This window comes from Rosa rugosa, chromosome 2 (assembly GCF_958449725.1).
Source record: "Rosa rugosa chromosome 2, drRosRugo1.1, whole genome shotgun sequence".
NCBI classification, from domain to species: Eukaryota; Viridiplantae; Streptophyta; class Magnoliopsida; order Rosales; family Rosaceae; genus Rosa; species Rosa rugosa.
The window spans coordinates 69,234,409-69,248,321 of NC_084821.1; the positions used below are offsets into that span (position 1 = coordinate 69,234,409).

General features: G+C 40.4%; 3 protein-coding genes across 3 annotated transcripts; 2 read left to right on the forward strand and 1 right to left on the reverse strand.

Moving 5' to 3' along the window:
• Positions 1-1,934: 1,934 nt before the first annotated feature.
• Positions 1,935-3,925, forward strand: LOC133729718 (uncharacterized). Its single transcript, XM_062157279.1, has 2 exons — positions 1,935-2,792; positions 3,205-3,925. Exons 1-2 carry the CDS (start codon positions 2,078-2,080, stop codon positions 3,612-3,614), a joined length of 1,125 nt encoding a protein of 374 aa, XP_062013263.1. The 5' UTR covers positions 1,935-2,077; the 3' UTR covers positions 3,615-3,925.
• A 477-nt stretch (positions 3,926-4,402) lies between these two features.
• LOC133731395 (uncharacterized) lies at positions 4,403-5,131 on the forward strand. The gene has a single exon (XM_062158775.1). It carries the CDS (start codon positions 4,403-4,405, stop codon positions 5,129-5,131), a length of 729 nt encoding a protein of 242 aa, XP_062014759.1.
• Positions 5,132-8,778: 3,647 nt separating this feature from the next.
• Positions 8,779-13,611, reverse strand: LOC133729719 (uncharacterized). The gene is made up of 5 exons (XM_062157280.1): positions 11,930-13,611; positions 11,115-11,299; positions 10,865-11,035; positions 9,532-9,984; positions 8,779-9,435 (listed from the first exon to the last, which is right to left on the reverse strand). Exons 1-5 carry the CDS (start codon positions 13,446-13,448, stop codon positions 9,001-9,003), a joined length of 2,763 nt encoding a protein of 920 aa, XP_062013264.1. The 5' UTR covers positions 13,449-13,611; the 3' UTR covers positions 8,779-9,000.
• Positions 13,612-13,913: the final 302 nt, after the last annotated feature.

Sequence of the window (13,913 nt, forward strand, 5' to 3'; positions counted from 1 at the left end):
AAAGCCAGCCAGTCCTCTTTCTCGTCTTCTTTAAATCCCCAAAAAACTAGGTATGAATTGACCTTTTCTCGTTATATATAATAATCATGGCATGGGCCATGGGTTATAGATTAAACTATAACAATTTTTCTGCAAATGCATGTTAATTCATCTCACGCATACACAACTAATTAAGAATAAAAATACAATGCATAAAAAAAAAATAATAATAAATAAATAAATATAATTGTTATAGTTTAATCTATTTAATTTTTGCCTCATCCTCCCTGGCATCCTCTGTAACCCCCATCTTCGGCCTATTGGGCATCTCCCCCCTCCGCCCCATGGCACCTCGTTATATTCCAGTCACATGGACTCCCCCGCCAGAGAATTGGTTCAAAGCAAATTCAGATGGCTCTTTTCGTGATCCCAATCATGCTGACTTTGGAGGCATTTTTAGAAACAGTGATGCAGCTTTCTTAGGCGCCTTCTCTTGTAAAGCAATTGTGCCATGGGCCATTGACACTGAGTTATTAGCAGTAATGGCGGTTGTTAAAGTGGCAAGTGATCGTAACTGGTTTCCTCTATGGTTAGAGACCAATTCAATGTTGGTTATGCACTATTTTAACAATCCATCCAGGGTGCCTTGGCGTCTTCGTACTAGATGGAAAAACTGTGTTGCTTCGATCCGCCAATTGGAAGTGCACATCTCCCATATCTATAGAGAAGGGAACCGTGTGGCCGACAAGCTGGCTAATTTTGGAGCCACAAATGACAGTCCAACTTGGTGGGATTCAATTCCGCCTTTCCTGATTAGCGCTTTTGGTCATGACTATTCAGCCCAGACGGACTACCGGTTTCGCTAACTGGTTCAGTGCGTTAGTTTGGTTTCTCTAATTCATGACAGTTGGATCTCAGTTTCTCTTTTCCTGTGATCTTAATTGGTTCTTTAGCCAGTGCTTTCATGGGCTCCTTTCAAGAGTTCCAACTTGTACTTTCCTTTTCAGATGCTTGATCTCCTGTGTAAAGAGCTCGGGGTACAGGTTGTTATTTCCCCCCCGTTGCTTTCTTCCTTTATTAATTTGAACCGGGCGTGGGGCTGAGCCTCCCAGCTCGGCTGGGTTCCAAACCCTTAAAATAAAAAAATAAAAAAAAATAAAAAACTAATTAAGAATAAAAGGAAAAATAAAAAACATAACTACGAGCTTTGGTAGGAGCTTTAGAGTTTTCCAGGTTAGGAGGCGTTCTTAGTCGCCCCTTCCCTCCCAGAGTCTTAAATCTTTTTTCGGTCATGGTTAAGGATGTTACGTTGTTGTTAGCGTTCAACAGTTTAATTTGTTCATTATCTGTTACAAAGTTCGACTATATCGACCGAATAATATTCTGATTTCGCGTAGTGCAGTTTTTGATACATTTGAATGGAGACTCAAAATGATAAGTGACTCTTGCATCAAACAATATACTATTCAAGCAATTAAAAAGTTGAGTTAAATGTGAAAATCATACATGGTGAGTGAGCACACTATTCCCCATCATATTAGTGGCCACAATTCAAAATTTGGCGTGTAATATGGAAATTACACTGCCTCATCTTCTTATGTTTTTTCGACACATCTGCTTCACCTTCATCATTACTTGCCAAATCGCCATGAATAAGATGCACAGAAGAGTCTTTGATTTGTGAGGAGCCTCCAGCTCCACGCTTATTCATCTTTTTAATTATGCTATTTCATCCTTATTATCATTTTTCTTCCTACATAATCATTACCAAAATCTGATACGTACGTGGGCCAATCCGAGGATAGTCTTCCTTCTACACGTAGGCCGCCCCATGCCAACGGTTTACAGTCCCCAAATCATCGCCGTCAATTTGTCCTCACAGAAATCCCACGGTCTACATTCCCTCCCCAAACGCGTCCTTGTTCTCCCTCTATATATATCCCCATGCATTTTCCCTCTGTACAATCCACACCACGCTTATCCAGCTCTCTCCAAATCCCCACTTCAAAAACACACACACTATCTCCCTGTCTTCAAATAAGAACCTGAAAATACAATCGACCTATCTTCAAATTAGAACCTCAAAATACAATCGAAAATGGCGTGGTTGGTGTCGTTGAAGATTCTGTTGATTTCGAGCGGCGTTGTGGCTTTGGCTTTGGCCATGCAGCTCTATGTTCCGTTGGTGTTTGAGTTCGCCGTCTCAAACCTTCCTCTGATCTGGAGCTCATGCAAATCCTTGCTCCGCCCGCCGTATCTCTACGTCGTCATCAACGCCATCATCATCACCATTGCCGCCTCCTCAATGTTCCACCATGACCGGCTTCAGGCAAAGCTTCCTTCCCCGGAGTCTGAATCAACGCCACCGCCGGTTGTATACAAGCACAGAGAAGATGACCTGGCGCCACTGGTGGTGTACAAGCATATACAAGAGGATGTGGCGCCACCAGTGGTGTACGAGCACACAGAAGATGACGTGGCGCCACTGGTGGTGTACAAGCATATACAAGAGGATGTGGCGCCACCAGTGTACGAGCACAGAAGAGAAGAGGATGTGGCGGCGTCACCGGTTGTGTACGATGACAGAGAGGAGGCCGTGATTAAGGAGGTGACGTCTATGGTACCATTTAACAACCCTGAAGAGCCTGTGGCTGAGGTTGATAATGATCGTGAGGATGAGATCGAGGTCTCGACAGCCACGTGGACGACGCCGGAGAATGCTACGAAATTCGATGATATTGTTTTGCCGGTGGAGAAGCCTCTAGTCTCTTCGAGATTCAGTCACCGGAAACCGGCTAGATCCACCCCTGAAGGTAATTATTTTGGATAACTTCGCTCATTTTCATGATTCCGATTTTAAAAATCTGAAGAACACGACTAGTCACTAGGTCAGGTCAACCTTAGAGTTGTCATCTTTTCCGTTACAACGACATCGCGTTCATTTGAAGTAAGAACAAAGTAGTATTCAAACATGGCGTATGGCTTAAAACATCCACAAGCAGTCTACTTCACGGTGTAATAAATGACCAAATTATCCTTTGATGAAACCAAAAGATGCTGCAAGATAGGGATAATGCTGTCGTTTTTCAAAACCTTTTGTGATTAAAACTTTTTATCTTGAGTGGTTAAATTGAAACAAATCTGATAAATGATGATTCACGGGCCATGTTTTGTTGCCGTTCAATAGTATTTTTTTGGTGAACTTATCTGAAGATTACTTTTCAGGTGGGAGGCCGTTACGAGTGTCCAAGGTGCCAAAACGGCACGACACGTTGGAGAACACGTGGAAGATGATAACGGAGGGGCGTGCGATGCCGCTGAGCCGGCACATCAAGAAGAGCGACACGTGGGATCATCACGGTAGCGGAGGTGTCAACGTTAACGATGAAGTGGACGAGGAGACGTCAGAAGCAGTGCAACAGTCAAAGACGTTTAAGGACATGACCGTGAGGACCATGGCAGCTGTGAGTTCCTCGCCGGGAGGGATTAAGCTGAGGAAAGAGCCGTCGCCGAGTCAGGACGATTTGAACCGCCGAGTCGAGGCGTTTATACAGAAGATCAACGAAGAAATGAGGTTGCAGAGACAGGAGTCATTGGATCAGTACATGGAGATGATCAACCGTGGAAGCCATTAGTCCAGTTATATGCATCGAAGTTGATTTTCTAATGTAGGCACAGGTAGTGATTTTTGATTGCATTGAATTTTAAATTTCTCACTGAAAAAAAAAATGAAAGAAAAAAAAAGTAAAGATACAAAGTTACAGCTAGCTAGCTAGTTAGGATTTTTGGATTGGTTTTTGAGTCGAAGTTCCTTTCGGTTATGGTTACAGAAAAGAAAATACACGTCAGTCAGTAGTCTGTATTGTACAGGAAGAAATTTTATTTGCTGCCTTGTAAATTAAGAACAAAAATTCTAATGATGTTTGTACAAGTTTTTTGTTGTATACTCTGACTCTTACCTTCACATCAAAATCACCAAGGCACAAATAAAGTAGTAATAACTCCTTGTTTAGTTATTACATATCCTTCACAAGTCTTCAAAAAGGGTCTCTGAAGTGAGTCGCTGATTAAATAAGATATCAATGTAAAATCACTCATTGATTATCGAGTAATTTTTTTTTTACCTTTGTTCCTAGATTTTTTTTTTGTCAAAATTCCTAGATAAACGTTCTAACCTCAGTAACCGCAAATTTCTTAATGATATTGTCTTGTGTAATAGGGAAGTGTAATCAAGTCGGTTGAGGAGTATAGATCAAGTTCCCTAGTCAATTTAGGAATTTGGCTCTATAATTAGATTTCCCTAGTCAATTTAGAAATTTGGTTCTAATTAGCGTTGATAGATTTTCTCTATTATAAGCATCAGAATGTAATGTATACACACTGCGTTTAGAATTTAGTTTTCTTGTCTGGGATTCTTGATCTGATGGCACGGTTGTTTATTGGATTTTGTTTTGCGGGTTCTTCTATACCTCGTAACAAGTCAAAAACTAATTCAAGTTCTGGCCTTCCAATCAATAAGAACTCGCACAATAATAGAGCTGCAGTACCACTCAGTGAACCGGGCGAAAAACATGAGTACATTATGAACACACTAATAGAACCTTTGTTCCGGGAAGGGTTGAGGAACTCTGAGAGAAACGATTGGAGGCAGCTAATCGAGAGGGTCCTGAAGGTTGAGAATACACCGGAAAAGGTATCTCGGTTTGAAGAACAGGTGCAGGCACAAGAAGATAGCCAAACAGGGCCATGTAGCCTGGCCAACCTTGATGTGCTTTGGAGGTTCTATGGCGCACCCGTGTCATGCTCACTTGCCTCGAAAGGCTTTATTCCAACCCTGCAGCTATGCGATTCAGATGAATGTGGCCTGTGTTCGGTTCTAAGACATGAGAAGAGAGGGATTTGTACTACATCGAGCAGTATGGCACTAGAGTATATTGGAGATGTTACGGTTAGGAAGGCTGTAATATTGTGCAAAGTGGTTCCAGGGAGGATAGACTTGACTAACTCGGAGAAAGAACATGATCCATTGAGTTGCTTTAATCCAAGTCACAATAGGAAGGCTACGGTTTTATACGTGAGAAACAGCAGTGCTCTTCTACCTAAGTATGTGGTACTGTTCAAAAGAAAACAATGTGGTAATTGGCAAAATTGAAGAGAGAAGTCGGCTGCAGGTTCTTATTGAACAATTCTTATAGGATGGATTAGAAGAAAGCGTTAGTCGACGGATTTTCATTGGTTAACTAGAGACAACATTAACCAACAAATTTTCATTGGCTTAGCACTAAATTAGGAAACAACTTTGCCGATATTATGATGTAGGACGAGATTTTAGCCAATGTTAACAAAAAATCTCGTAAAGAAATAAGCGTCTTCACATTAAGAAGAATAATTTAAATATTAGAAATTGGTATTCAAATCGACTTCTTAATAATGGAATTAATCATAAATTACTCTTTTGGATATATCGGGATTCTCGAGCAAAATCTTTATTGGGATTCCAAGCGTAATATTCTTTAGTATCTAGGATTCTATTTCCGATTTTTATTTAATCAGGTTTAATTAGGTTTCCTAGTTTTAGTGTACAATAAATTGTTCTTTATGTTTTATAGTTATATTAGGTTTATGTTATGTGGTCTATATAAGGCACCTCTTAGATTGTAATTTTCATTCAAGTTTTTTTTTAAAACCAAATATTATGGTTGTGCCCGTAATTGCTAGTGGATTCTAGAGCTCATCTCATATGACTTTCGACGCTTGACGGAGCCTCTTACTATCGTGTTCACGCTTCCTGCATCATATTAGGAAACAACTTTTGCCAACGATATGTTCGATGCCCAAAATATTTTCATCGAGCACAATCAATTTCGCCCAAGCTCTTCTCGAGTTCAGCATACTTTAGACACATTGTCTTCACATCTTTGTCAGGGAGACCAGATTCTATTGCTTGCTCATATATCTCCCTTGTTTTGGGATCCCAAATATCTCAGCTGCTCGGGCAATATAGATTTTATACATGCTCAACTTTTCATGGTTTGGACATGCTCAGCTTCATCATAGACCTTCATAGCCCGCTTTGCTAGACCGTAATCCTCCAGCCCATTACAGGGCACTTGAGAAACTAACCTATTTGATGATTGAATGATCGACTGTCCTTTGTTAAGTATGGTATCGATACTATATTATTTAGTGCCATAACTATCACAGGCTTCTCCAGATCGATCTGGTTTGGGTTAGGTGCACCAACCTTGGCCTTTTCAGTTTTCTATTAAACGACTGAAGAATCTTGGATAGGTGCACTGATTGTGGCTTTGTGTTTTTTTTAGTGCTATTGAGAAATTTGATTATAATACTGGAATTATGAATAAATTCATCAAAATCAGATGGTAATAATGGTTAGGGATTAGGAAAACCACTTGAATTTTAAAATGCAATTTCATTCATAGAATGAGCTAGAGTACATTTGCTATTACAAATTATCTCTATTTCATGGTATCTCTTGCATAAGAATTTCATTGTAAAGCTTCTGCCAGTTAGGTCATTTCCAGAGATTCAAAAGCTTACAGGATTCCCCAAATGTGAATTGAAACTAAGTTTCAAAACCTTTTGGAATGCGCCAATTGAACTTCCGTATGTCCAAATGTGCTGCTTCCGTATGTCTAAATGTGCTGCTTCCATATGTCTTAGAAGATGAGAATCTCCTTCGGGCTCTACCAAAGACTCATCACAAAAAATCGAAGGTCAAACATTGTCAAACTAGTTTGTGGGGTCCCTATCCTACTCGCAACCGGAAGTCAATTGTGTGTCTTAACCTTTGACTCAATTGGTTATGCCTTTTGAATTTTATTTTTTCTTTTTTTCCTAAGATGTATTGCTTTATTTCCCCCCTTAGCTCTCTTTTTCCTTTCAATAAAAATATTTTTAAGCCAAAAAAAAAAGTGCTACTTTGCTTTGGGCCACTAAGTTGGATTGGGTGAGACATTGGAACCGCACAAATAGAACTTTTCTGAAGATCTATTATGTTCCTTCCTACGGTGAAAATCCGAGTACACAATACAGGCATTCATAGCTCTAAGAACAAAGAAAGTCAAGGACTCCCTCTCATTTATTCTTACATTACACGTGGCAAAACTTGCATTAAGATTGGAATCAGTGATAAGAGCATTATATGTGATGTTTTAAGTGATATTCTCTCTACATTTACTTAGTTATTCTTATTATTCCCTTAACATCACCATTTCTAACTTAGTCTGTTGTAATTCGGTACATTTGAGCTCGAAACATAGGAAATGAGCTAACAAGAGCAGGGAATTAATAAAATGAAGGCAAGCGAGGCCTCTATCTCATTGTCGATGGCTCCCATGTGGATGCTCGAGATGAATTGGGTTGAAGAAGGTAAGGGAGATTAGATCAAAATGAGTGGAAAGACGGAAAAGGATTGGAATTGAATCAAGGAAGGACGATCTGTGATTTGGAGTTGAAAATTCAGCCTTGCGGCCACCATAGAAAAGTACGGGGAATTATTCTGTGGTCCCGGATTACCACGTGGCACTGCCATGTGGTGGTCCAAGGCTCCAAGCCAATAACATCACTTGAATTTCGTGGAGACCATGATGGGGGTGAAAAAAATAAGATAAATTAAATTTCCCAAAAAACACGAGGAGAGAGAACTCTCAGACCTTTTTTAGAAATGATTTCAAAGAGAAATATATTAAACCTCTTTATCAAACAATTTAAGTCGTCTTAAGGCGTCTTTCCATTAATCTAATTTATTTTTTCCTTTTAAAGCACCTGCTACTGTGACGATTAATAAGGGCAAACCTCCACATTTTTCGGCTACTTGGATTGCTATATCATTATCTTGTATATAACCTTTGTGTTTAATGACGTTAGCTGCAATCTTCACGAACAAAGTCCATGTTTATTCTTTATCTAAAAGGTCTAGCTGAAACACTTTATCTGCACGCATCTTAAAACATCTCAAGTTCTGCATCTCAAGTTGGAAGACGGGGGAAGTCCCAAATTCTCCCAACTCATTTTTTCTTGAACATCATCCAAAATCACGAGAATTTTTTTGCATCGTATCTGTGACAATTCGCTCTACTTTCTATAGTTTCATTTTGAAGAATGTCCATGCCCAACTTTTCAACAATTTTCTTTTGAATTGCTTGCGGGTCTGGATTACTTTTCACATCTTATAGGATGACCACATTATCAAATAACTTCTATGACCAACGTGGTTTTATCCACTCCTCCAATGCCACACACCCACATTCTCTGAATATCAGTGTCTTTCAGGCTATCCATGATTTCCTTCACAACTGACATCCTTGATTGAAAAGCCAGATTATCTCCTGTAGTTTCCCCCACAGTCCCACACCTCCTTCCGAAGAATACCACACGAAACTTGGGAAAATTCTTTTTCTTCCATACTGTTCAACAACCTCCAGTGCCAACTTAGTTGGTGACGGACGGTCAGATTAGGACAAAAGCCATGGAGACATTTCAGCTTTGCTTTGGCTTTCTTCACTCAACAATTCGTCTGTCTTTGCAATGATCTCGCCCACTGTTGTCAGCCACAACTCGACATCAGATCTTATTTTTTCAAGTTTTGTTCTAGCTTCAGCAACATTATCCTCTACCGTCTCTCTGGCAGCTTTCAATTATTTCACTTGACCCTGTAGCTTTTATAACATTCTGCAACTTTCCACATTCTCTTGTTTAGGACACAGAAAACATTTGGGTAATAATTACAGCATCGGAAAATGCTTTCCAAATAAATGCAGTGGTAGAATCAGTTGATGATGTGGTTCATGTTATCTGTAATTCTTGTTAACCTCTTTGAAAATGAGATACAAACCTGAAAGCGCATGCACCTTCCACAGTACTACTCAGTTACATCAAGTGTACTGAAAACTAGAGCTATTTGCTTCAAATATACAGGTACAGGCTACAATAAAGGGGCCAAAAAGAAATCTCAATACAAAATGAGCTCAATATCTAATGCATCAAAACCTTCATTAATCACACTTTCTTCAGCCTCTTTATTCTCTCAAGAGCACCAAGGCGGCTCTCACCATCCTTGTCTCCGCCCTCATTATCTTCAGAATCCTTTCTCTTGTTAGCCAAATCTCCAAAAACAGCAGCTGGGACCTCCTTTTGTGCAATTTCAACATTCGCCTCATCTTCAGAATCACTTTCTTCTGGTAGTTCAATGTCTTCGTGATTTGCAGCAACTTTTATCCCTCCATCAGTCTGTGATTCTATTCCAGCACTCACAAAGCCCACTTTTCTGTTGCTGTCTTTAGAGGGTGTATCGCTGATCGCAGGAGCCAACTGCCTCTCAAGAGCAGCCATTTCATCTTCGGGGACTCCAGCCTGTTTCAATTTGTCTTTTGCCTCATCAATGCTCAACCTCTGGTCCTTTTGCATCATATACTCAGGTAGAATAAAGTGTGTCTGCAAGAACAACCAAAAAACGAGTGGAGATGAGCAATAAGCAATTAGCAGGCAGGTAAAAGTAATACAGATACAATTGTGATTTCATCAACTTACCTGGCTATAGCTTGCAGAAACACTCCGTTTGATTCGAAGCATTTCTCTGAACGTATCTTCATTCCCATGTTGCACCTCAAACTCGTGCCATTTGTTCCAGAATTCTGCATCCGATCGTGGATCTGAAAATTGAGATGCAAATACATAAACTCCCCGAGCACGATCAATTTCGCCCAAGCTCTTCTCGAGTTCAGCATACTTTAGACACATTGTCTTCACATCTTTGTCAGGGAGACCAGATTCTATTGCTTGCTCATATATCTCCCTTGTTTTGGGGATCCCAAATATCTCAGCTGCACGGGCAATATAGATTTCATACATGCTCAACTTTTCATGGTTTGGAACAGCCTTAGTTGCTTCATCATAGACCTTCATAGCCCGCTTTGCTAGACCATAATCCTCCTCCAGCTTTGCAAATTGAAGATACAAAGGTTTCTTCGCATCAGCAGGAGCCTGACAGAACAAATCAAGGTCAGTATGAATATGCAAGAATGCAACATTCCAGCACTATTGAACTTGAAGTCAAAAACTAATTTCAAAATCATAAAGAATTCAGACAAATTTAGACAACGAAAACCCAGTAAAACACTAGAGGGTGTAATTTTATCTGTTTCCAGCTGTAGTCAAATTAAATATCAAATTTGTCATTGTAAGTTTTGAACTCTATAGGAACAGCAACAAAAATCAGTAGCTAGTAAGCCAGACTAGATGAGATTACCATATTGACCGAAGTGGGTGTCTTTTAGTTGTTCCAGCTCTGCTCAAATTCATTATCATGTTTTTAGTTGCAAGTTTTTAACCTAAGATCTACACAACCCTACCACTTCTACAATTGAATGCATGGACATGGCACCAAAAGGTCATTGAACTTCAAAATCAGTTTGGCCTGTAATATCTAAGGTATTCCATCCATCCCATTATAATATAAACGTGTATACGCATACTGTGATTGCACCAAAATAGTGATAAGATAAAAAAAACAGCAATACCATGCCCATGAGATGTAAATGAAAAGTAAACCACTTCCAGACACACGAAACCATTGGCTTCTTTAATTAGACCTCAATAATTTGCGGTGTTTCACTTCAAAAATGGACAGTAGGACGTAAGAATAATCTGACAAGACAAAATGTCAAATTTAACCAATAATTGCTAATCAGATGAGATCATAAGATATAATCATAAACTAAAACCAAGGTGATGAATGTGGAAAAACAATGTTCAACCAGATGAACAATAGGCAATACATTGTCAAAAATTTAATGGTTTAGAAATGCCAGGGTAAATTATACTTTTACCAGACTAAAGTCGAAAGGGAATGGAGGGTTCATACCGCTTTAACAGCATCCTCAAAGAGCAGTCTTGCACGTTCGAGCTTATTCTTCCCATATCTTTTTACAAATTTAGAGAGATATGTAATCCATATGTCTTTGACATGCGGGTACTTGAATATTTGAGTACCCTTTTCATAGACTTTGAATGCATCTTCAAAGTATTTATGTTCCTGCATCAGTAAATTTTTCAATGTTAATATAGTTAGATGCAGAAATTTCAAGAAAATAGCAGTAGGAGGAATGTCATACTTCCAGAAGCAATGCATAGTTGATTATTATTTGAGGTGTGGCTATTCTCAAATCCAATATCCTCTCATACACTGCCCGAGTAGACTCTAGTGTACCCAGGCTCTCCTCCAAGTCCACATAAAAGGTCCAAAGCCTCAAGGATTTATGGAGCCTCATCTGAACTGGTGGATTCCCATCAGCAGCAACTGCAAGAACATCAATCAAAGGTTCAAAAGATTAGTTTTAGCTCCAGATATGCTTCACAACTAGACATGCAACCTTTTTTTCCTTTTCTCTTCAACAGTTGAATAAACTAATAGAAAGCCACAACTCAATGGGGCTCTTACAAACACATTGGTGCAAGAGTAACCAAAAAAGAGCTGTCTGTAGAAAAATGGAATATGAAAGGATAATATACAACATAACAATGTCAAACTCAGATAGGGTTTAAAGTAAGATTTAAGAAGAAAAAATTGTTCAAGAAACAAAAATTTGCGACAGCATTAAAATTAAGAAGGCACTCAGACGTCAAGCAGATATGAAGAGTACATATTATTTGGGTTCATTAATAGAGAGCAGGGAAAAGAGCAATCAATTCCAAGCGAACAAAGATGATTATTAACTTTCAAGAGATGATTCTCTGGCTCCAAAGTGTGAAACGAAAATAGATACTACAAGTATTTTCATGTTTAAAATTCCTATAAACTGAAAATACTGAATGAAACCGCTCCATAGTTCTTATTCTGAATGGAATTTTGTGATATTTAAATGTACAGGCAAACCAATCACAAATGCAGACAAAACTACCCAGCAAACCATTAAAGGATGAGCATTACCTCTTCGTTTGACCTCAACAGACGGCTCTGCTGTAGCTCTACTCATCAGTTCCAGGGCTCGTTTAAAATTCTTATGCCGCAATTCCATTTCTGCCCACTCACACCATAGACTAGCCAGATTATCCACTGTCTTGTAGTTCACCTGGACGGCCTTATCAAAAATTACTCTTGCATTTGCAATATCTCCATGTGTTTCATACAGCTTAGCAAAAGCAACCCACAACGTATGAGGCTTCCCCACTGCTTGCATTGGATCCACTGTCTTCACAGCCTGGGTGTAAGTAAGTATCTGCTTTGTAGGATTCCCCTCAAACAGCTTCACTCTCCGGTGCCATTGCTCTACATTATGCGGATTTTGTCTCAAAAGAACACTATTAGCCAGTTCGGGTCTTCTATCCATAAGATGGTCCAATCTAGCCAACCTCAAATCAACATCATTCTCATCATGTAGCCAAAACCCATGGAGTATTTTCCTCTCAAGCTCAGCCACAGACAAGTCTACATTGGTCCGGACATCTTCCTCCTCCTCTTCACTTCTCTCATCTTCCATTCTCCCATTCTCTCCTTCCTCCTCCTCCTCCTCCTCCTCATCACTCCCCAAAGCCTCCATCTTAATCGCAAGCATACTCTCTTCAAACTGCGCATACGCATCGAAAATCACACTGAAATCCCTCACAGTCACCACAGCCTGCATACCCTCCTCAAACACATCCCGAGCCTTCTCAAACAAACTCCTCTTAATATAATAATCCGCCAACGACGTCCACAGCCTCCCCACCTCATCCGTAAACTTCTTAATCCCACCTCTAATGATAGCATCCACATTCAACCCCGAAACCGCCGTGGCATTCTTAGTAAGCAAATCACACAACTCCAACCACAGCCTATGCTTCGTCTTCCCCTTAATTGACCTAAACTGATCATCATTAAGCACCGAGGCCAGCCGCTCCGCCGCCTCTTGCCACAGCTCAGACTCTATCAAAAACGCAATAAAATCCTCAACATGAGTCGGGTCATAAAGCAAGTACCTCCGGTAGACCCGAAGCGAGGTCTGGATAGGGATCCCCTTCTGGCTCACGAACACCAAATACAGCTCCCAAATCCGGTCGTGCTGCTGCACCGGCAGAGCACACAGCGCCCGGTCAAAACTCCGGCGAGTCCTGGTGACCAATCTCTGCTCCGTCAGGCTCTGCAGATACAGAATCCAAATCCGCGGCATCTTGTGCATTGTGACCAGCGCCCTCTCGAAGGTGTTGTTTAGGGTTTCGTACTCGGAGTGGTTGATCGGAAAGTTGCGGACGAGCTCGAGGCGCTCGCGGAGGTAGGCGTACCAGAGCTTGTAGCTTCCGGGGAGGGCCTTGACGGCGCGCTCGTAGATGGTGCGGCGCTTCTTGAAGGGGGCGTCGGATCGGGCGATTAGGTAGCGCCACCAGAGCTTGAGGCTGTAAGGGTTTCGGAGAAGCTCTTCTTCGTAGAGGAGGTCATCTTGGGAGGGGTAGAGTTCCTGAGAGATAGCCATGGGAGATGGAATTGGAGAGATTTGGGTGGGGGGTGTTAAAACCCTAAACCTCTGGAAATTGGGTGGGAATGTTGAAATTGGAGGTAGAAAGAAGGAGGATTTGGGCGTGAGAAAGCCCTAATTTGAAAAGAGGAACAGAGTGAGCTCTGTTAAAAATTTGAAGGAAGAACGATAATGTATGAGCAGATCTAATCTTGGGCCTCAAGCCCATATGTGTTTTGGATATTAATGTTCATTTCTGTTCTTTGATATTAGGTTGGGACTAGAAGCAATTTCATTGGATCAGTGTTCCTATAGTCACCAGAAGATCAAAAGCTCACGATTCTAAATCTAACGGTTGAGAAATCTATAGAGTTACTTAAGCAAATGATAAATAAATTGAAACGAACAAATGAATCTGATGGTTCTTAATTTTATGTTGTTATAATTTCAGACTTGAAATATACATATGGCTGAGATTTATAT

Bases quoted from the DNA above. Each gene is read 5' to 3' on its own strand.
- LOC133729718 (XM_062157279.1), top strand. From the start codon at position 2,078: ATGGCGTGGTTGGTGTCGTTGAAGATTCTGTTGATTTCGAGCGGCGTT. The intron at 2,793-3,204 runs GTAATTATTTTG...ATTACTTTTCAG, and splicing joins GGCTAGATCCACCCCTGAAG to GTGGGAGGCCGTTACGAGTG.
- LOC133731395 (XM_062158775.1), top strand. From the start codon at position 4,403: ATGGCACGGTTGTTTATTGGATTTTGTTTTGCGGGTTCTTCTATACCT.
- LOC133729719 (XM_062157280.1), bottom strand. From the start codon at position 13,448: ATGGCTATCTCTCAGGAACTCTACCCCTCCCAAGATGACCTCCTCTAC. The intron at 9,985-10,864 runs GTATGAACCCTC...TTGTTCTGTCAG, and splicing joins TTGAGGATGCTGTTAAAGCG to GCTCCTGCTGATGCGAAGAA. The intron at 9,436-9,531 runs GTAAGTTGATGA...TTGTTCTTGCAG, and splicing joins TTTCTGCAAGCTATAGCCAG to ACACACTTTATTCTACCTGA.